This window comes from Octopus bimaculoides, chromosome 5 (genome assembly GCF_046866305.1).
Source record: "Octopus bimaculoides isolate indiv1 chromosome 5, ASM4686630v1, whole genome shotgun sequence".
In the NCBI taxonomy this organism is placed as follows: domain Eukaryota; kingdom Metazoa; phylum Mollusca; class Cephalopoda; order Octopoda; family Octopodidae; genus Octopus; species Octopus bimaculoides.
Window position 1 is genome coordinate 106,799,614 of NC_142932.1, and position 24,486 is coordinate 106,824,099.

The 24,486-nt window shown below is 36.3% G+C and overlaps 1 protein-coding gene across 3 annotated transcripts; it reads right to left on the reverse strand.

The window, feature by feature from the left end:
• Window positions 1-1,214: 1,214 nt before the first annotated feature.
• On the reverse strand, window positions 1,215-24,421 carry LOC106874329 (leucine carboxyl methyltransferase 1). Of its 3 annotated transcripts, none has more exons than XR_016242011.1 (7): window positions 24,148-24,421; window positions 17,730-17,913; window positions 16,115-16,356; window positions 14,954-15,063; window positions 9,488-9,571; window positions 1,941-2,273; window positions 1,215-1,407 (listed from the first exon to the last, which is right to left on the reverse strand). XR_016242011.1 is itself a non-coding variant. In XM_014922019.3 (6 exons), the coding sequence occupies exons 1-6, from the start codon at window positions 24,346-24,348 to the stop codon at window positions 2,147-2,149; spliced, it is 948 nt and encodes a 315-aa protein (XP_014777505.1). In that variant the 5' UTR covers window positions 24,349-24,421; the 3' UTR covers window positions 1,215-2,146. The 3 variants fall into 3 exon arrangements, 1 of the variants encoding a protein (XP_014777505.1); XR_008264210.2 differs by adding an exon at window positions 7,032-7,166 and having other exon boundaries at window positions 1,215-2,273; XM_014922019.3 differs by having other exon boundaries at window positions 1,215-2,273.
• Window positions 24,422-24,486: the final 65 nt, after the last annotated feature.

Below are 24,486 nucleotides of genomic sequence, written 5' to 3' on the forward strand. Positions count from 1 at the left end.
AGGTCTTCCAGATTGCTCATTGTCAACCAAGGATGTTCTGCTTCCTTTGAAGTGCTTATGCCACTCAAAACATTGCATACAACCCATTGCCTTGTTGCCCTAAGCTTGCTGAAGCATGCTCAATGCCCCTGTAGCGGACTTCTCAAATTTAATGCAAAATTTCACATTAGCTCTTTCTTCCTGTCTATGACAAAATCACAGACTACAGCATACATGTGATCACAAAAACACAAATTTCACCACTTGCAAAGTAAACACAGTAATGTCACTCGGCACACTGCTAGCTCTCACTGCACACACAACTGTGCTGCCATCTGTTAGTGTGCTACAAAACTAGTCTGGGAACTTTTTGATATCACCTCATAAAACCAGAAAGAAACTTTGACAGAAAACAAATTATTTTAAGCATATAACTGATATCTACAACTTCAGAATTCACAGTCTAAGGAAACCAGTGAAACTTCGACTACACACACACATGCACATTATTTAATAACAGTTTGATTTGGATCCATGCAACTTAAGTTTCATAAGCTAATCAAACGACCCTAACTCATCAGGTTCATAGAAACAAAATGAGGCAAGTCCAAGATAGCTTCTGGATACTGGGCTGCTGTTGGTGAATGCAGATCATATGGTGTTATCAATTTAGTAGCAACATCAATTCCCATTCTGAATTTCTAGGACCACATGCTAGGATAGGATGTTGGTGGAAACACTGTCTAGGAAGAGAGCTTTGGTCTGGTGTGTGTGTGTGCCCCTGCAAATAATGGTATATGAGTGTGTGTATGTAGTATGTGTGTGTATCTGTGCATACATGTGTGCATATATAGGAGTGTTTGTGTACTGGCAACATCAGTTCATTGGTGAATGTATGCATGTGTACTTGATGTGTGAGTGTGTGTATATGGTACATGTGTGTATGTACAAATGTGTATATTTGTGCATTTGTATCTACTGTGTATGCATGCATGTATCTGGTGCAAGCACATGCATTTGGTATGTGCACATTCCTGGTGTGTGTGTGTGAGCACATATGTGTGTGTTTGTATCAGATGGAGGTTGGTGATTGGAAGAGCATTCAGTTGTAAAAAAATCCACTTCAACAAATTGCATCTGAGTCATGCAAGCATAGAAAAAGGAAATGTTAAAACAAAAATGATGGTGAGGATGATGATAAGAAATAGTTTGAAAAGAAAATGATAGGAAAGACAAACACTTGCAAGTGATTTTATTCATGAAAAAACAATGACAACATTAGTTTCATGAACTATATTTCTAGTTGATAAAACTTTCTCCATAAATAGGAGACATTTTCTCTCTACACCAGTTCTGATTGTAGTCTTGCCTGTGTCTTTGGACAGAAATGAATCTTAGTTGGCACACATTCAACAGTCATTGTTAATTCTTTAACAGAGAAGAAAAAAAAAATAATACTTTTGAAACAAATAAAGAAAAATCAAAAACAAAAACAAAAACAAATAATCATACACACATACACAAACACACAAAAAAAAAAAAGCAAAACTGAAATAAAGCTATTCAGAAGAATTTAACCATCTTTGCAGATCAACATCAGATAGTTTTAATTTTAAATATCAAAGAGAAAAAGAAAGTACAGACATCAGTGGAAAATATTCTGAAAAAAATATTCTCATTAGCATAATATACTATAATTATAATAAAAATTTAATTCATTCATAACAGTCTTTTGGATTTTTAAATCATATTAAGATAAAATAAATTTTTAAAATCCAAATAAATGTAAAAATTTAGTTTTCATAAATAGGCTTGCTAAAATTTCCAGACATCATCATTTCAGAACTGATGTATATTTCATGTAAAAGTACAACACACATCAACAATATCACATACATTAATATATTATATTATATAATATGACGAAAAATATACAGATGTGTGTGTAAGTATATACTTACATAATAAATTTTAATTGTTATTTTCATTATGTAAGTATTTATATAATAATTCAACTTTGTGGGGAAGAACAAATTCTTAATGGTACAAAAGAATCTTCCAAAATTGAAAAAAAAAAAAAATCACAGAAAAAAAAAAAACACTCGAAAAGAAACTCAAATTCCAAACTGCAGCCCTTTCTGTATTGCTTGTAATGGTGAGTCAGCATTCAAGGAGAGAAATTCACATTGCAAAGGCCAATCTTGTTGGGATCTTTGTACGCATAAGTGATACAATAATGAGATAGCAGCTGCTGTAACAGTTCATGCTCGTCGAGAAATTCCACTTTCTCAATCCTGTAATAAAAACAAAACAGAAAATAATATCATCAAAAAGGTATACAACTAACTGCATATATATGAGGAACATTCAAAAAGTATCTAACTTTTATTTTTTCCCATCAAAACTAATGCTGCATGGACAAAAGGTAACATCAACCTTCTTGTGTATGCATGAAAATTTTCATGCTGGTAGTTTTCATCATTTCCTGGCTGTTACACCTAGAGTACAGATGTGTAGTTCACGTTTGTTGGATTTTCATTTTCACCAAACGCATTGATCAGAGATATTGCATCAAGTTTGGTCAAGACCATCCAGAAGATTCAGCAAGCTTTTGGTGATGATACCATGGGAAAAACTCAGATCAACGCGTGGTACAACTGCTTCAAACATGGTTGCACTCAAGCAGGCCGTCCACAAGCCAAAACAAGGAGCCATCTGAGAAGGTTCAGTGAATAGTCATGGAAAACCATCATGTGACAATTCTCACAAAGTGGGAATATGCACAAGATCAGTGCATTCCATTTTAATGGAGGATTTGTGCATGCAGAGCGTGTCAGCGAAATTCGACCACAAGGTGCTAGTGGAGCAGCAGAAGCAACTTCATATGGACATGCTAGACTGTGAAAACCATCACCACTGGAAATAAGACATATGTTCATGGTCTCTGCTCAATGTGTCTGGTTATCTTGAGTGGAGACGAAAATCTGATGAGTCTGCTATACATCTGTACTCTAAGCATTTTGTCATACATGCAGAGGAAGAGTGCTATCATGTCTCACTCAAAGGATTTTGCCCATGTAGCACTAGTTTTGATAGGAAAAAATAAAGCCAAAATGCGTCTCGTATATAAAAAGATCTTTGTCATTTTATTAGTAACCAGCTTAAATTCTGCGAGTGAAAAAAAAAACTTTCAAAAATCTTCAGGAAAAACAAACATATTCCAAAGAAAGTTGTCAGTTCTGTTTATTTTTGGCACTAAATCTACTGTCATTTCTTTTAGAAATATCTAGTGGATGTATGTTAGAGTCTACAACAAGAGATACCAATATAACTTTAATTTCTTTGAAGACAATTTAGAGATCTACACTAGAAATATTTATAATACTGAGAAATAGCTGGTTTTAGTGACATTTTCTGCTGATATAGGGTTAGAATTTGACCAAATGAAGTGTGCATATTTGACAATTGAATGTGAAATGAACTTTTTAACCATTTAGCTATACTGTCTCCACAGACATACAAAGATGCATACATATTTGTAAATAAGAGAGTATAAAGCTCATATATCCACTCACATGCATATTTATACATACATTCATACATATATGAATACACACACACATATTCACAAGTACATATAGTTTTTATGCAATTGCATCCACACAAAGAATGCAGCATATATGTTGGTACACAAGAATATAAAAATGTGCTCAAATGTTATATTCCTTATGCACATATGTACACAAAGAATATTGTGTATGTGTATACAGATACACACATGTATACTTACACACATATGTATGTATACACACACAGCCATATAGGGTGTTAGGCTAAATTTATCAATTTGCATAAAAGAAAAAGAAAACACAATATCCCATTCAAAAACAAAAACATCTTAAAATGTCAAAAAATATTAACCAGATTATAGTTGTGAGATAATAGTTTACTCCACGTAGCCACCCTCAGCTTCCACCACAACCACAAGACAGCTCCAAAACCTAGTAGATGCATTTGTGACTGTGTTTGTGGGAAGATCCTCAAACAGCTCCTTGATCTTGGCCACCAGCTTAGTCTTGGTGTTGCAGGTAGAGTGGTTGGTGTCTTTCTCAACTGCACCCTACACATAGTAATCCATGGGATTACAATTGGGAAAATTAGGAGCCCAGAAACGGGGCTGGTGAAGTTATAAAAATTCTCCAACAACTACTTCTGACTCTTTCCAGAGGAATAGCAAGAAAGTGAATCCTACTGCCACACATATAGCTTTCAGCAGCAACCCTCTCCAGCAGTTTCACATAGCAGTCAGAATTGAGCCTAAGGCCCTGTTCAAAGGTGTGGAATTCCGGCATGCAGATGTAGTTAAAATGCCTGCAGTGTTCCTTCCTGCTGGCCATGGTTTCATAGTCTGTTACGGCTGTTCATGTCACAACCCTTACAATGTTCACAAAGCATTGAGCAGCAGTTATGAAGGTCAGCATTTTAATACTCATTGCGAATCATCATGTTACAGGTAACTCTCTTCCAATATTCAGTTGGCTTCCTGTCCCTGTCAGCTAACTTTTTCTCAACTACAATTTTATCTTTATACTGATTAATGCCTCTTACTTTTCACCAACACATCAAGCCGTTCCTGAAAAAAGGCGACATGAAATTCATCAAATTTAGCCTGAACACCTTGTAAATACATGTGTATATATGTATGGACACATATAAGTATGTGTGCATATCATCATCATCATCATCATCGTTTAACATCCGCCTTCCATGCTAGCATGGGTTGGACGATTTGACTGAGGACTGGTGAAACTGGATGGCTACACCAGGCTCCAATCTGATTTGGCAGAGTTTCTACAGATGGATGCCCTTCCTAACGCCAACGACTCAGAGAGTGTAGTGGGTGCTTTTACGTGTCACCCGCATGAAGGCCAGTCAGGCGACCCCTACACAAGTATATCCAGAAATTTATACCTATGAATACATCTAGACATACACAATGTATAATAACAGTTGCAGGTACCTATATTGCTCTATATGTACACAAGTACATGTAAACATAGATACATGCTTAAACACACACACACACACACACACACAGGCACATAAGGATGTACAAACATAAACATGTGAATGTAAGCAAAAATTAAAGGGCATGTTACATAACAACAATGTATAAGAAGATGAAATATATGTAAATACATAATAAGAAGAGTGGAAAATTCAGTATGGATCTAGTAAGAGTTATCATCTGTGCAAATTGTTCAGTGAGGGTGGGAACAGATATAAATAGATTATATAAATTGGGTTTAAAAGAAGTGTGCTGACAGTTTGGTGAAAGGTCTATAGTAAACTTGAAGATATCTGCAAAAATATGTGTATCACGTCTATAATATATGTTGGAAGTTGAGTGAAAGAGAGCATCAAAAGGTGTTGAATTAAAAAGACAAGAAGTAAAACAGGGTGAAATACAATAAATTAAAAAATAAAAAGAACTAGTGAATATAAATGATCAAGGCAGTTTCATAAGTGCAAAAAGATGTGTTGTGAAATCTTACAAGGGTACGCAACATTATTCAATGGACAGCACAAAAGTAAATAGTATAAATTTCTTTTGATGAGGATACGAAAAGACCAATTCTAATTTTGTAGATGTAATTGTTGCATCAGGATGTTCTATTTCTGTATTTCTTCTATAGAAGGAATAACATTCAAAGCTGTTGATATATGCAGGTGCAGATTTGATAACTGACCAGTTCCAGTTGATACTGTAATTATGAAAACTATTGTCCTTGAAATTCCAGAAGTACTTGGATAGTGTTGTTCTTTTTTTTTGTCTTCATACTTGAATGAAGATTTATGCTGATTATACTTGGGTTGAAAGTATTCTGCATAAGGCCTAATAAACTTCTTAGACAACCAATGATTGAGAGCTTAGCACAGTATATAACACTCTTTTGAAGACATTTACTCTTTGAAGGACTGGAATTGCTGGTAGGGCAATTGCATCGTAGAGGTGAATCTTATGTGAGTACATTGATTCTAACTAAAGAAGAGGTGAAAATATCAGTACAACTCGAGACTCACTTATGAAAGATTTTATGAAACTTATGGCTAAAAGGAAAATGTTTAGGACAGTAAAGGCAATATTAGAGGATTCAAAATAAATGGTAGATTATAACATAAGACCATTTTTTTTTAGTATTATCAGAATTAGAAGAGCTCTGTCTGGGTATCCACTGAATTTTATTTGTGAAGACACTCCTACTTAAAGCCTCATAAAATTCTGCAGTGCAGTGCAGTTAAATGCTTCTTCATTGGAAGATACACTAGAAATCCTTTTATTGATTTTACCAACCAAATTCCTTAGTATGGTGAGGGTGATTAGAACCTTTATGGATATACCATATAATTGTCTTAGGTGTTTTAAAAAGGACTGTAAATACCAGAAACTAAGTTAGGATTAATGTCTCAGAAATTAACTACACTAACATTAGCAGTTAGTGATTCTAAGACCAAATTAGGATATAATTTGAAATAAATATACCAATAAAGTTCTAATGCCTTCATTAAGAAAAATTGTGTGAATTTACCACAGTGCTTGATAGGTAAGTTAACAAACCTGTTAATCACAGAAGAAACATTATTCCAGGGTGGGAGGTTAGAAGCATGTATAATGATATAAAAGACCAAATATCATATATACTTACTATCCTTATCTGGGTTGCTCTAAGTAAGATTAATAAGTCTGCATTTAGCATCAGTTAATGATCTTCTGAAGTAATGCAGTTGGCAACTAAGCAGTATATCTGACCATCTGTCTTAAAACTGAGGTTAAGTGTGGCTCCTTCATTAATTTAACTATGTGTATTAGAATTAGGTTTCTTATATGTTTAATGATGTTGCTGGAAAGGAGTTGTATGTACATAGATTTATCAACACCAAAGAAGTTCTTTGATTTATCTGATGGAATATACAATCTGCAAGAGTTACAGATATGTTTCAGTCTTTAAGCAGAGTGTCTTAGAAAGTGCTAAAATAGTTTTGAATTTTACCTTTACTGCCCAAAGCAGTTCACCCACTGGGCAAAGCAAATGTACAAGACAGCCAAGTCTGATGATAATGAGCTCAACCACTTTCAGTGCTTTTGAGTGATTTTGAAACTATTAGTAACATGAACTGACTGTATCCTATAATTATAAAAATATATAAATTAACTCTGTATTAGTGTATTGAGTTCTCTTCACTTCGTCATATGAAACTTGCTTCATCATCATCACTAGCTATATATGTAAATATATAGAAGAGAGAGTGACTTTGCGTTACTATCTAGCCAAACACTACATATTCACCATATTTTTCATAATTTTACAGTGTGTATTTTAGTTTAGAGGTATTACACTAAATTCAATTTTTGCCGGTTCTTATGAATGTATACATACATATATATGCACGTATGCACATGACCAGTTTAATTTTGCCTGCCTAAAAAGTATACCGTATGTTGTATATATATATATATATTTGTATTTATGTGCTTTTCTGTGTATATTCCACTGATGAGGCAAAGCATTTTTTATGCAGAGCTAGAAATCTGGGATCTGGAATTATCCAGTAATTTTTGCTAGTTTATTTTGTCTCTTTGTCTTCTCTCCTGGTGCTATATGAACATTTATTGCGGTTTTAGAGTACTGGATATTAATAGTTATTGCCAAGCCAACATGGCAGTCCAAAAAATAGAACGAATGTTGTGCTTTCCAGGACGGTGAAAAAAAAAACTGCATAAACGATAAGCTTTGGGTTGTTATTGATTATCAACACAAATTTACTAGTAGAGCTGCATTTCAATGATGACAACCATAGCTGCAATGATTTAGCAAATTTTGGTATGAACAACAATGCAAATTGGGCAAAAGGAATAAACCAAGTCAGCCAGGGGAAAAAAACTAGAAGTAGTTGATAGCTTCTGTTACCTAGGTGACCAAGTCAGTAGCAGGGGTGGATGCTCTGAGACAGTAGCTGCTAGAATAAAAATAGCCTAGGTAAAGTTCATGGGGCTCCTACTTCAGCTGGTAACAAAAGTACTCTCACTCAGACTGAAAGTTAGACTATATGATGCATGTGTGTGAACAGCCATGCTACACAGCAGTAAAACGTGGGCTGTGACTGCTGAGGACATGCACAGGCTTGAAAGAAATGAAGCTAGTATGCTCTGCTGGATGTGTAATGTCAGTGTGCATACACGACAGAGTGTAAGTGCCCCAAGAGAAAAGTTGGACATAAGAAGCATCAGATGTGGTGTGCAAGAGAGATAACTGCACTGGTATGGTCATGTGTTGCGTATGGATGAGGACAGCTGTGTGAAGAAGTGTCACACTCTAACAGTGGAAGGAACCTGTGGAAGAGGTAGACCCAGGAAGACATGAGATGAGGTGGTGAAGCATGACCTCTCGAAAATAAATTTTTTAAAAGGAGCAAATGTTACTATGAAATAATCACATACATTCAGCGGTAAAAAAGATAAAAAAAAAAAACAGAGCATTATATCTTAAAATATCTAGCTTTAAGGTGTGGAACCCTTTTCCATCTTTATCCCCATAAAACAAATAGAGAAGCAAATGTGGGGATAAGCAAATTAGACATATCAATACATAAAGAATATTACATAAATCAAACACAAAATAAACTGTGTGAGTTGGACCCTTTTTTATATGTATACATATATACATATTTTGTATTTGAGGCATGTAATACACTTTATGTACTGATGTATCTAATTTGTATATCCCCACATTTGCTTCTACACCTGCTCAACCTAATCCCTTTTATAGCCTTTCTTTACCCTGTGGATTATCCCCTGTAAAGACTTTGGAGACTAAGTTTGAATCTTTTGAGCACTACTAAGAATCTTCTATATGGAGAATATATGGATCGCATCTGTGAACTATGTAAAACAAATATATGGTTACAAATTTTAATAAATTTTTCAACACTGAACTGTTATTACTCTTTGTTTTATTATTGATTTTTTCAAGTAACATGCATTAATAGTCTTAATCTTGTAATTCTTGATAGTCAAATGATTTTGTTGCAATTATTCTGTTGTGTGTGTGTGTGTGTGTGTGTCTGTGTATGCGTGAGTGTGTGTGTCTGCAAGTATGTGTGAATGTATGGTGCATGTGCATGAGCATCTGTGTGAGTGTGTGTGTGTGTGTGTGTGTGTGTGTGAGTGAGTGAGTGAGTGAGTGAGAGTGTGTGTGTGTGTGTGTGTGCGTGCGTGCGCGGGTGTTATATCAAGTATGCAATAATGTTCATTTATTTAACTCTGAAAAGAATCCCTTTTAAGGTAGTGAAATATCAGCCGATAAAGCTAGCAGTGTTAATCTCCTTGCAAGAGCATTCAGTTGAAAGTCCTAAAATATATTAATTAACCAACAGACAACAGCCGACAATATTTGAGATACAAATGTCACCTCCAGCTAACGACAATGAAAGAGACAGGTAAACTTACCTCTGAACATCCGCTTGTGGTAAACTAGCATAAACATGAGTCATTTCTATCATGTCAGCAACTTCCCAGCCATTTGTCAGGAATCTAAACCAAGAGATTATAATTAGTAAATTAACTGTTTAATTACAATCAGTGCCTGGTGAATAACACAAGAAAAGAAATAACAATTTCCTCCATAGTTTGATAGGAAATGGCAAATTAATTGTGAGATGTTCATGCTTTTCTCCCAAGGCTATTGCTGATGTAAGTGAAATGCTATTAATTACAATCAAGAAGCAAAACTGGATTACACAGTTTACCAGAAACTTAATTACTGAACCCTGTTTGAATTCTTGCAAAAGACACAAGAATTATTGAGGAAACAAGTATTGTAGAACCTTATAACAAACTAGGTGGAGGCATAGCAGTTAGGGTGTTGCACTCATGATCTTAAGATTGAGGTTTCAATTCCTGTTAATGAATTTCAAGACCAGGTAATGCATTGTATTCTTGAGCAAAAAACTTCATTGCACACTGTACTCAGCTGGAAAAAAAGGGTAAAACTGATGGAGGGCTGGTGTCTTATCCAGTGGAAGAATTTACACACTACGGAATCTGGGAAACCAGTGTTATGAGTCCATGGCTCAAGATAGGCCTTTGGTCCTTTTTTTCTTTTTGTTTTTTGATAACAAACTATATCGTCTATAGGTGCAAAAATGTCTGTGTGGTTAAGCACAAAAGAGATTTTGTGAAGCCTTCCCCAACAAATTATTTTTTAATACCCATCCTTCCATCAATCTTCTAGCTGCAATACTTCTCACTCAGATGCTATAAATAATATCATTTATCTCCTTACACTTCACATTATATCCCTACTACTGTCCCGTATCACTTCCCCCTCCCCAACCCACTCCTATTTCCTTTCTATTATTTCCCCTCTTCCAGACTGATACTCAGTGTCCACCTCAATCCCTATCTCTAATCATCCACCATGCTCTTTTCACATGCTAACACTTGTCTACAATCACCTTTTTTTGTTCCTTTTTCCTTATTCTTTCACTCATATACTGGCCAACCTGAGGCTTTTATCTTGAGGCCTGCATGATACTTTCTTGAAGTATAGTATTTAACTTCAAAATAAAATTGCTTGTGTAAAACATTTGTTTCAAAATAAATTAAACATTTATAAGTAGCAAGAAAGCAATAGCTTACAATTTTATAATTTTAAACAAATGAAAAGTTTGAAAAATTCTTGATTCTGTTATTTGATTATTAGTGCATGAAGTATACAAGCAGCCCTCAGAAAACTTTCTGTGATTAAAGTGGCCTGCAATATAATTCAAGCTGGCCACGCCTGCTTTAGGATATATCTTCATTAACCCTCTATCCAACCGGGAAAGGCATATTTTCGCCTCTTCAGCAAAACACAAACTCCTGTCCTTCTTTCATACTTTTACATTCTTCAAAAGTATAGTCCACTCTGTTGAGGGGTCTTGTCTTGTAAGTACTTCATCAACTCACTAATGCTGGTGCCATGAAAAAAAGCACTCAGTACACTCTTTAAAGAAGTTTGCATTAGAAAGGGCATCCAGCCATAGGAATCATGAAAAGCAGACATTGAAGCTCTGTGGTACAGCTCTCAGGCTATTTGGTTCCTGTCAAACTCTCCAACCCATGCCAGTATGGAAAAAGGAATGTTAAATGATGATGATGATGATGATATATGACTTTATAAAAATAATGCTTGTGTAAGCATTCTCGTTTTTATCTGTGAGTCATCATAATCAGGATTGTTTAACATCCGCCTTCCATGTTGGCATGGGTTGGATGGTTTGACAGAAGCTGGACAGGCAGAAGACTGCACCAAACTTCTGTGTCAGTTGTGGCATGGTTTTTATGGCTGGATGTCCTTTCTAACACCAATCACCCAGCAGAGTGGATTGAGTGCTTTTTACATAACTTGCAGGACAAAGACCCTTTGAGAGGGGAAGGGGTATTGGAGGAGGTAATCTTGTGTCAGACGATAAAAGATTAGAGTGTGACAGAGAGACATGGAGTATTTGTGTGTGAAAGCGAAATCGTAATGGCACCTGTACCAGTGGAGCGCTAAGAGCACCATCCGAGCATGATCGTTGCCAGAGCAGCTGTCTGGCTTCCATGCTAGTGGCACATAAAAAGCACCATTTGAGCATGATTTCTACCAGCGTCACCTTCCTGGCACTTGTGCCGGTGGCATGTGAAAAGACATTTGAGCGAGGTTGTTGCCAGTACCGCCTGACTGGCCTTCATGCCGGTGGCACATAAAAGCACCCACTACACTCTCGGAGTGGTTGGCGTTAGGAAGGGCATCCAGCTGTAGAAACTCTGCCAAATCAGATTGGAGCCTGGTGTAGCCATCTGGTTCACCAGTCCTCAGTCAAATCATCCAACCCATGCTAGCATGGAAAGCGGACGTTAAACGATGATGATGATGATGTCACTTATCACAACAGATTTTTTTTTACATAGATATATACCTTCACATGCACATACACGTATAAAAGATAAATATACTTTCAGACTCCACCACTCTAACAGAAAATATTGCTTATTTCATACTAGTGTAGAAAACATCAGCTGTTGCTCAAGAATGCCCATGAGATACTTCAATCTTATGAAACATGAAGTTATCACAGAAACTGTATGAAACATCTTTATACAAACCAAGATCATCACAGAAAGAGAATACATCTAAGCTTTTAAAAACATATTTATATAGCATTTCAATAAAAACAACAATGTGCCACAATCAGAGCTGAACTAATATTGTTCTCTGGGACAGTTAATAAAATCAATGAACTATTTTACGGATCAGCTGTCAAGCAAATGTGAATATATCGCAGGAGTGGCTGCGTGAATATAGGCGCAGGAGTGGCTGTGTGGTAAGTAGCTTGCTTACCAGCCACATGGTTCCGGGTTCAGTCCCCCTGCGTGGCATCTTGGGCATGTGTCTTCTACTATAGCCTCGGGCTGACCAAAGCCTTGTGAGTGGATTTGGTAGACGGAAACTGAAAGAAGCCCGCCGTATATATGTATATGTGTGTGTGTGTTTGTGTGTCTGTGTTTGTTCCCCTAGCATTGCTTGACAACCAATGCTGGTGTGTTTATGTCCCAGTCACTTAGCAGTTCGGCAAAAGATACTGATAGAATAAGTACTAGGCTTACAAAGAATAAATCTCAGGGTCGATTTGCTCGACTAAAGGCAGTGCTCCAGCATGGCCGCAGCCAAATGTCTGAAACAAGTAAAAGAGTAAAAAAGTATATCTTGTCTTAAATTGCAGAGAAGATTTAAGGTCTACGGTAAATTACTGCAAAACCTACAACTTTTTAGCTAAAAATCTTTATAAATAATGAACCATCATTACTGACTTTATTATGTAACAAGATTTATGTAGAAACCTTGATAAGATTCTCAAGAGAAAAAAAACTATTAACATCCTGAATATCTGTTCAATCAGTGGTATAATGAAATAATGAAGATTTATGAAGCATTTTTCAAACGTTTTTCATTTGGCTTCTCTAGAAGCACATGTAGCCACTGCCAAGCATAAGTCTATAAACACTTGTCTGCATATAAGCCTAGCGTTGCCTTGACACAAACAAATCAACCAAGTCATTGTGTTAGTTATCAAATTTAATTCTGCTAATAATAATAATAATAATAATAATAATAATAATAATAATAATAATAAGATGATGATGAAGAAGAAGAAGAAGGAGAGAGAGAGAGAATGAATTTGGCAGAAGAATGAGATATTAGCACATTTTAAGCAGGTTATATTATCTCATATTTTAATACAGACTGAACTTTTTTTTCTGTTACTGAAGGACAACAATACAGAGTTGAAAAACATTAAAACTGAAAGAAAACATGAGATAGAATGTAATGTAAAAAAAATTATATCCATTGTTAATAAATGATTAATGATTTATTAATATGAATTCTTAATGTCTTGTTTTGTCATACAAAGTGGTTGAATTGTCAGTCTACTAGCTAATTGCTTCTTGATTTTTATTGAGCCAGTGGCACTGTGCCATTGGCAGAGATATATACTTTTAAATGTTGTATTATAAATAGGGCTCCAAACAAAAGTACAATACATTGCTGTGAACTATGAGACATTGTATAATTGATGAATGCTTCCTTAGTGTACAGTGCTAAACACAACATTTGAAATTAATGCAGTTTTGGACAAAAAGGATCCATTCATTTAAGCGAAATTGCCGTTGTAGTACAAAAGATAAAAAGTGTATAGGTTAGTCAGAATAGACTTAAAAATGCTTGTCTTTTTGTACTAACTTCAACCAGATTTTTTTAGTACTCGCTTTTATCTGTACAAGGAAGATCAGAAAAATGAGAAACAATTCTTTTATTCTTTTATTTCTTTCAGTAATTTGACTGCGGCCATGCTGGAGCACTGCCTTTAGTTGAACAAATCAACCCCAGAACTTATTCTTTGTAAGCCTAGTACTTATTCTATCGGTCTCTAAGGCCAAACTGCTAAGTTATTGGGACATAAACATGCCAACACTAGTTGTTAAGTGATGGTGGGGGGAGAAACACAGACACACAAATACATACACACACATGTATATATATATATACAACAGGCTTCTTTCAGTTTCCATCTACCAAGTCCACTCACAAGGCTATAGTAGAAGACACTTGCCCAGGGTGACACGCAGTGGGACTGAACCCGGAACCATGTGGTTGGTAAGCAAGCTTCTTACCACACAGCCACTCCTGCACCTACAGATTATTTTTTGTTAATATAGAGCTTGGAAAACTGCATGTTAGGCCAATATATATGTGTGGTTTTGCAAAAAAGAGGCAGAGTATGAGAGACTAAGAACAGCAAAGTTATTGCAGTGGGTTAGATTAAATGAAGCTGGAGTACAACAACCATGATTTGAAGAATAAGTAAATTACAATATTGATAGAAAAGACAGAGTAATGCTACAACTTAATAGAAAGTTTGTCAATGAAACAAATAACTTTTTTATGAACATGCTAGCCAAGGCTCATAAGTACAGTATATGTCTATTAAACTCAAATGTCCTAGGAAATAGATGAGAAATAAATCTTCTTCTGGACAGGACACCAGTCTACCACAAATATTTCTAGATGATCTAATATTTATTCCTACCAGTCTGGTCAGATGGTGTAATTTAGTATAAAATGTTCTTCCCAGAAACACAACAAAATACAGAACTGAACTCATAACCCTTATACTGGTAGTTCAATAAACATTTTACCCATTCATCTATCTCCAAATTTACAGCCTTGTGGAATTCTCTCCCTGTTTAAGTTTTTCACAGAAGACATTAACCTAGAGCTGTTGAAGTTGACCATCAACCACAGTGAACTAACTACTGCAGGAAGGCCTGCAAAATTCATGGAAGCTATTTTCCTTCTCTGATAAAACAATAAAAAAGTTGAAAAGTTACCTTTGAGTTTGGGACTGGAAATCTGTACAAGCACTTACACCAGGTAAATCACATTGACGAGCTTTCAGATTACAGATCATAATCTGACCAAATTTATCATTCATATGAACCTAAAAGTAGAATGAAAAATGTAAGTATACATTGTATATTATTGAATTATATCACTCCGGGACTAATTCATTTTAATCAACATTGGCAGCTAGATTAATGAAATGTTTCTAGAAATTATAAATTATTTAACTGTTTTCATAGACATTAAATTATGAATCACTGGTTACTGTCTCCAGAGAAGTGAGTATGCACTGTAATTCTTTCAACTATAGGCACAAGGCCTGAAATGTTGGGGGAGGGGGTAGTCAATTATATTGCCCCCCAGTACTTGACTGGTACATATTTCATTGACCCTGAAAGGGTGAAGGGAAAAGTCAACATTCTTAGAATCATAAAATTTGAAATCATTCATATTCTATCAAAAACCTTAATAATTATATACTACACTGTACATTCTTGTGGTATCTGTTTACAGTTAGGTGGACTGAGCAATGAAATTAAAGAGCCTAGATCAATGCCACAACACAGTACTGGTGATCGGATACAAACTATTAGCCTTTTAGCTGCCAAACTAAACTTTCTTGACTCAAAAAACTGTGCCTCTAATTGAATTGATTACCAGACAAATCTCTGGTTAATTGTCATCATATAGAATTATGGAAGTGTTTTGAGAAAAATTAGTTAAGTATTACATTAAAGATCAAAATCACTCTTGAATGCATTCCATTTTAAATTATTTTAACTTTTGGGATTGTCTCTCATATCTTGCTTGACCAGAATTAATTGTTAAGCTATTGATTTAGCTCAATGTATTTAGTGTGTTAGCACTGATGTACATACGAAATTATAGCTAAATCAGTTGTAAGATTTAGTAAATAACATGTATGAGAGAAAATAAGCTTATATTATAGCATATAATTAGCTACATGGTGGCTACAAATTTTCAGAATAAAGACTAAATGCATCACCGAATCATCGAGTCAGGTACATAATAATACATTAATTATTAGAGAAGATGAAATATCAACAACAACAAATTAGTGTTTGAAATCTGATTCCTTTTTAATTTGATAATATTAATTAAAGAGGGATTTCACTCAAATGTTTTACCTGTTCATAGTTAACGAAAAAGGCAGTTTGGAAGTTGTCAGCAATCCATTTGATCAAAGAATTTGAATGGTTAGTCTCCATATATACAAGAACACACTCAGTAACAAATACAGTTGGTAACGCGTAGTCAACATTACAAGACTTCAGTTTGGCTTCTAACTCATTCACATTCCGAAGGTCAGCACCAATTAAATGATAAATATCACTATGAAGATCATAATTATCAAATTTGATTTCACCATCTGAAATTAAATGAAGAGCTTTTATTTATACAACAGCAACATCAACATCACTACTACTACCCAAATATGAAATAGCACTGAAAAATGTGTGAAAAACAAAACAAAAAACAACCACCATCACCACCACCACCTCTGCTGCCACTGCCACCATCTTTATATGATGAAGTAAGCAGCGACAAAAGCAAGTATCTATGAGCTTAGAGAAATTTTGCTTTTCATAATGAACTATCTGTCATCAATTAACTAAAACACCTGGGAGCAAAAATGAAATTCTGAGGCCAAAATGAGAGAAAATTTGACTAAAAGAAGATGAAAATTTATGCAAACAATGATTAAAAGTAAATTATTTTCAAATTTCTCATATTTTGAAACATTTTCCAGAGTATGCCATAATCTGTTGATCATTTTAGAGAGAATTAATCAATGAGAAATATAATGAGACAGGTTGTCATTAAAAGCATTATAAAGTGGTTTAGTGATGATGATAATGCATACAATGCTCACCTCTTATCTAATAATAAGTATAAATGGAGGTTATTTTTTTGATCTATTATTTAGTATTTTTTAGTGCCATAGTATTTCTTAATTTTTATATTCATCCCATATTCAGGTGCTCAGGGCAGTTGCAGAGATGATACTGACAGTCATTCAGTGCAGTAAATATCATCCAAGAAAAGACACTATCAATTTTCTGAGAGCTGAAGAAAAATCCAGTGCATGGAAACTTCAATGATCAACATACTTTGCATAGCCCCAGCCAGACAGCTGAGAGTAGATCTCATGGAAGAGTTAAGTTCTCAGATCATATAATTCCATCAACACTCAGACCAGATATAGTGACCTCAAACTCCACCTCACAAATGATGATGAGGGAACTGACTATGCTTAGGGAGGAACTCATACAGGGGGGCTCATGAGAGGAAGCTTGCAGAATACCAGGAGATGGTAGAGCAGTGCAGAAATCGAGGCTGGCAGGCACACTGCAAGACAATTAAAGTGGGCTGGCATGGTTTTTGTTGGGAGTTCATTCTGCAAGAAGTTCATAGACATTTAGAAAATGAGAGCAAAATGGTGTGAGCTGGCACTAATGGTAAAAAAGCGACAATAACAGAAATGATAGGTACAATAATTTTATTGATCTCAAGAGAGTTAAAGGAAAGTCAACTTTGGCAGGAATTAAATACAGAAGTAGATGGCTAGAAATCAAATATTAAAACATTGTTTGGTCAAACAATCTGTGATTTCTGCCAAATTGATACTCTCTAATGAAGAAAATTACATTTGATTTATATTTTAGACATTGATGGTAGTGGTGTTGATGACAAAATTATTATAATTAAGATTAAATGATAATATAGAATATGCTCACATGCCTTCAGAAGTCAAACTTTGGAGAAGACGTTTTCGAGATTTGATGTAATGGCATTTCTTTGCAGTCACACTCTGGAAATCCACTTCAATATAAGATTTGGGGATCAGATTCCGGTCTTTAAATTGCCAAAAAGTTGTGTCATATCCTGCTCCTAGGTTTATAACTTGACAGTTACAGTGGGTATGCTAAAAGTATATAGAAGAAAAAATATTCTGTTGCTAAAATATATGAAGATTTGGGATGACAAGAAGTTAGAGAAGCAAAATGTGCTGAAATAAATGTGAAACTTCATAGGGAAATTGAAGATACTATTGAATTGTGACGACTAGAGATGATGAGCAAAATCAGTGAAACACTTATAAATTCTGGTTATTAATGTTCTTGAAAAAGACATAAATGTTACGTAACTTTATTTTCCTCACTTATATATATGAGAGATTAATATCAGCAAGTAAGAAACCAATAATAAATGTGTCAAATATCTTGGTGTAGAAGTAAAAACCACAGCTGACCATCAGTAAATATTACAAATAGTTGCATTGGTTGGTACTAACATTAATGTAGTGAACTAAGAAATTTTAATTGGGTAAGATTATACGTAATCAGTGAAGAACTAGGCTGGAGATAGGTAGAGCACATGTCTGAGGTGCCAAATTTTTAAAGGACCTCATAAAGTAACTACTGTCTTTTACTAAACCATCCACCAAGAAAACTAAATAGTACATCATCATCATCGTCTAACATCCGCTTGTCATGCTAGCATGGGTCGGAAGATTTGACTGAGGACTGGTGAACCGGATGGCTGCACCAGGCTCCAATCTGATCTGGCAGAGTTTTTACAGCTGGATATCCTTCCTAACGCCAACCACTCCGAGAGTGTAGTGGGTGCTCTTACGTGCCATTGGCACGAGGGACAGTCACGCGGTACAGGCAACGGCCACGCTCAAAATGGTGTTTTTTACGTGCCACCTGCACAGGAGCCAGTCCAGTGGTACTGGCAACGACCTTGCTCAAATGATTTTCTAACGTGCCACCGGCACAAGTGCCAGTAAGGCGACGCTGGTAATGATCACGCTCACATGGTGCTATTTACGTGCCACTAACATGGAAGCCAGACAGCTGCTCTGGCAATGATCACGCTCAGACGGTGCTGTTCATATTTATTAAAGTTAAGAAAATAAACTTAAATTCTAAAACCAGTAACTAAAAACAAACTAAAGTGAGCATATCCCACTGGATGTATGATACTAGTGTGCATGAATGAAAGAGTGCAAATAAACTGAGAGAAAATTGGAACATAGGAATCTGATGTTGTGTACAAAAGAAAAGACTGCATTATTTGGGCATGTGTATAGAACTTGTATGGCCATATGTATAAAAGACAGCTTAGCTGGCTAAAACTTCAACGTCACTGTCAGTAGTATTCTAATTAAGGAATAATAAATTTGTATTCAACAAAAAATATTGAGTAATTCTTCAATTTCAATTGTTTTTATTATAACTTTACATAAAAACAAGTATTAATGTATGTATATACAGGACGTGATGGGTAAATTGTCACCAATTTATACTTTTAATTTCATGCATGCGCATTGTTTGTCTTCAATTTTGTCAACTACACAGTATAGTAGGGGCAGTTGGGCACCGTTTGTGAATTGCACCATGATGCAATTCACTCTGCCAGAAATTTGGAAATGATATTCTGTACTGCTTGGCATTTGCACTGGAAACGCCGATACAAACAGATGGTGAACACACAGAACAACTGTTGGCTTGCCTTGTTCCCGAAACATGTACTGAGAGAGATAAAAATCAAACAACCAGTCAACATCATGGTGTTTCGAGTGATCACTAGTGATGGCGACGTTCTGCTTCCATTCAACTTCCCACATTGCCTCAGACTCAACATGGAGGCCCACATCAAGTGCCTGGAGGAGGTAGTGCTGCCTTGGATCAAGAGGGTGGCTGCTGGAAGACCCTATGTCTGGCAACAGGACTCTGCACCATTCCACACAAGCAAGAGAACCTAGTCATGGCTGTCAGACAATCACCCCTAACATCTGGCTGTCTAACTCCCCAGACTGCAATCCCCTTTATTATGTGTGGGGTGCAGCTGAGCGAGAGACCAACAAAACTCCTTGTAACTCCAAAGATGAACAAAAGGCAAAGATCATGGCAGCATTCACCAACTTAAACAAGGTGACCATCAAGAAGAGTTGCAGGAGATTCTGAAGTCATCTGGAGGCCTTAGTTGAAGTCAATGGCAATTCTATAGAATAAATTTACTCTTCAGTATTTCAAGATATTTTTATGTAATTTTGATAAACATATGTTAAAATGAGATGTCAGTGTTATTTTCATTTTTGCGTAATTTAGAGGGCAATATATTCACTGCACCTTGTATATATCATCATCATCATCATCATTTAACATCCATTTTCCATGCTGGCATGGTTTGACTGAAGATTGGTAAGCTGGGGAGCTGCACCAAGTTCGATTTGGCATGGTTTCTATGGCTGGATACTCTTCCTAATGTCAACCACTCCAAGAGTGTAGCAGGTTCTTTTTATGTGCCACTGGCATGGGTGCCAGTTACATAACACTGGCATCAGCCATGACTACAATCTCGCTGGGCTTGACAGGTCTTCCCAAGCACAGTATATCACCAAAGCTCTCAGTCACATGCAACTGCTTCCGTGAGGCCCAACATTTGAAGAGTGCTTTTTACATGCCACTGGAATGGGTGCCAGTTATGCAACACTAGCATTGGCCACAACTATGATTTCACTTGGCTTGGAGGGTCTTCTCAAACATGGCATATCATCCAGTATTCAAAGGGTGCTTTTCACATGCCACCAGCACAAGTGCCAGTTATTCAACACTGGCATCAGCCACAACTATGATACTACTTGGCTTGATGTGTCTTCTCAAGCACAGTATATTGCCAAAGGTATCAGTCACTTGTCATTCCTGGGTCTACTTCTTCCACAGGTTTCCTATACCAATAGAGAAGATCAGCACTTCTTCACACAACTGCCCTCATCCATATGCACCACATCACCATACCAGCAGAGTTGTCTCTCTTGCACACCACATTTGATGCCTTTTATGCCTAACTTTTATCTCAAGATACGAACACTCTGCTGTACATCCAGCAAAGCATACTAGCTTCATTTCTTTCATGCCTATGCATGTCCTCAGTAGTTACAGCCCATGTTTCACTGCTGTGTAGCATGGCTGTTTGCACACAGGCATCATACAGTCTGCCTTTCACTCTGAAGGAGAGGCCTTTTGTTATCAAGAGAGGTAGGAGCTCTCTAATCTTTGCCCAGTCTATTCTTATAAAATGCTAATATGTATATTTATTCTTAATAAGTTCTGACATATTCAAAAACAAATATACTAATTGCTTTTGATTACATCACAGGAGAGCAACTTCTCCCTTTTATGAACACACTTAGCTCATTGGCACAAGGGATTCTGGGACACATTTTCAGTGCACCCTCCCCCACTACTGACTTGGTCATCTAGGTAACACAAGCTATCAACTACTTCTAGTTTTTCTCCCTGGAATGTGGCAGAAGTTGTTCTCTGCACATTTTCAGTGTTTATTGCTCCTGAGCCTCTGCCACACACAAAAACTATCTTCCTAGTTAGTCTTCCTTTGATATTGCTGCACCTCTTATGTGTCCATAGCTTATGCTGGGTACATCTTATAGAGTTTCTACTTATGTTTTTTTCTACAGATCAAGCAGGGCCATCTACCTGAGGGGTTTGTGGTTTTTCTACCTTCCTACTTATTAGGACTTTGGTTTTAGCTAGGTTGACTCTAAGGCCCTTTGATTCTAATGCTTGCTTCCACACCTGAAACTTCTCCTCTGGTTCTGATAGTGACTCAGCAATTAGAGCAAGCATAGAGGAGCTCCCAGGGGCATCCTGTCATAGAAATGCATGTATAACTGTATTAAAATATTCATAAATTCTATCTAAGGATTATTGTTAATATTACTATATATATATATAAAAGAAATGCTTTGCTGAATGTGTAATGTCAGTGTGCATGCACAACAGAGTGAAAGTGTCCTGGGAGAAAAGTTGGGCATAAGAAGCATCAGATGTGGTGTGCAAGAGAGACAACTGCGCTGGTACGGTAATGTGATGCATATGAATGAGGACAGGTGCGTGAAGAAGTGTCGCATTCTAATGGTGGAGGGGACCTGTGGAAGAGGTAGACCCAAGATGACATGGGACAAGATGGTGAAGTACGATCTTTGAATGTTGGGCTTCACAGAGGCAATGACAAGTAACTAAAACCTTTGACAATATGCCGTGCTTGAGAAGGTCCTTCAAGCCAAGCAAGATTGTAGTCATGGCTGATGCCAGTGCCATCTGATTGGCAACCATGCCAGTGCCACATAAAAAAGTTCCACATAAAACGTTCGAGTTTTGGGCCTCATAGAGGTAATGACAGGTGACCAAGACATTTTGGCAATATATCGTGCTTGCGTAGACCTGTCAAGCCAAGTGAGACTGTAGTCGTAGCTGATGCTGGTGTCAGGTCAATGGCCCCCATGCCGGTTGCACATAAAAAACACTCTCTACATTCTCGGAGTGGTTGGCATCAGGAAGGGTATCCTGCCATAGAAACCGTTCCAAATCAGATTGGAACCTAGTGCAGCTCCCCGGCTTACCAGTTTTCAGTCAAACCGTCCAACTTATGCCAGCATGGAAAGCGGATGTTAAATGATGACGATATATATAGTAGCTGCTTATATACAGAAACTAAGCACATTTCGTCGTTTCAATAAACCAATATAATAGGAATCTAAAGAATTTCTATATCTTTGTATTCACTTCATTTTGTTAAATAATCCGTAAAGAGTCAAACTTGAGACTTTTAGAGGGTTCATTCGTTTAAAGTGAAACAGTACCACAGTAATATTTTCATATTTAGTCGAGTATTTCGCAGGAGAGCAGTTGTCAATGATATGTATAGGCACTGTCATGCTATTAGCTGTCAGAAGTGAAAGTGCTCACTGCTAGTGAAGTATCTGTCTGTCTGCCTGCATGCCTGTTGCTGTGTCCGTCTGTCTGCCTGCATGCCTGTTGCTGTGTCCGTCTGTCTGTCTGCCTGCTGGTTTGAGTTGATACTTTGGCTTACTTACTTACTGATATCTATCTACTATCTATCTATCTATCAATCACTCGTCCACCTTATTAGAAAACACAAATTTAATATAAAAACATATTTCCTGAAATTGCAAATTATTTAAAATATAAAAATATAATTTTCAACAGAGAGAATTTATCAAAATAGAAAACAAATAAAAGTTTGAAGTTTAAAAATAATAGGATCGACCACTCACGACTAGCTAGCGCGACTGCGCGTTCGGGACCACTCTGCTTTAGTAGTACCCTTATACTCTGTGTGTTTTCAAACGCATGGATATAGGTGTCAAATTTGTTCCAATAACTTTCGAGTAATAGATAGATAGAGAGACAGACATATAACTCGCTCCGGCCAGTCATGGTATTAGCTGTCAGTAGCCAAAGAATCGACAGGCCAGCAACAGGCATGCAGACAGATACTTCACTAGCAGTGAGCACTTTCACTTCTGACAGCTAATAGCATGACAGTGCCTAAGCTAATAGCATGACAGTGCCTAAAAGGCACTCCCTCTAGAGTGGTTAATACAACACGCTTGCGAAACAATATTCTGATGTTAGTCTCCAGATACACAAACCTTTACAAAGATCAGAGTTACCTAAACGAATTGTAGAGCTGTGATAATGAAGATACACAAATACTAAAAATTGACAAATCTGTTCTTTTTCCAGCCTCTTATCTTTGAGATTGCAACAATACAGCTTGACTATAAAATCGATGACACTTGCAATAACAAGCTTGTTTTTAGCGATACTTGACAAAGTGATAGTGGTACGTTATAATCAAAGACCGCTCTTACTAATATGAAATGATTGCGTACACAAACGCCTTTACAGTCACATTTGGATTGTATGTAATTATGTAAACTGTCTAATAATGAGTAATTAATTATAGCCTGCTACAAATTCGACTTGCAATGTTGATACTAGAACTTTTCGATAAAACAGTATAGATAATTTAAATAAGTAAACATAAAAGACAATATCAGCAAATACAGAAAGCAAAGTCAGTTTCGAAAACGGTTACTTGTGAAAATGTTAACTTAAACAGTATATTACTGGGGATGTTTAGAGACGAAATGGTTCAAAGCCTTAATAATTGTTATCTGATCATATTAAAAATTTACAAAATTGATATAATGGAGACTTGTTTAAAACGCTGGTAATTGAATGATATCTCGAAATTTATTCATAAATTCAGATCGATCAAATGTGTTTAATATCAAGTGGTTTGTTGTTCAATATAAACTAACCTTAAAAAACTTTTCAAGCAGAAGATGAATTCCTTTTACACGCGCATAGTAACCTCGGTTTATCTCCGGTGTGTGGATATCCGAGCCTCGCATCGCAAGCATAGAGATATAAGGGTCAATCCAATAGCCTTTATCTACAGCGAAACGCTTACATTGCGAAGCATCATCGTTAGTGCTCATAACAGCTTCGTCACTAGCCATGCTTTAATAAATTAATAAATCACGATGTAGAAGTAAATAAAAGTGTGTTTGCAGCCATAGTGTACAAGTCACTGAGAGTTATCTACCCTAATTCCTTTATTACTGTTGTCGTTGCTGCATTAAAATATATGGAAACCT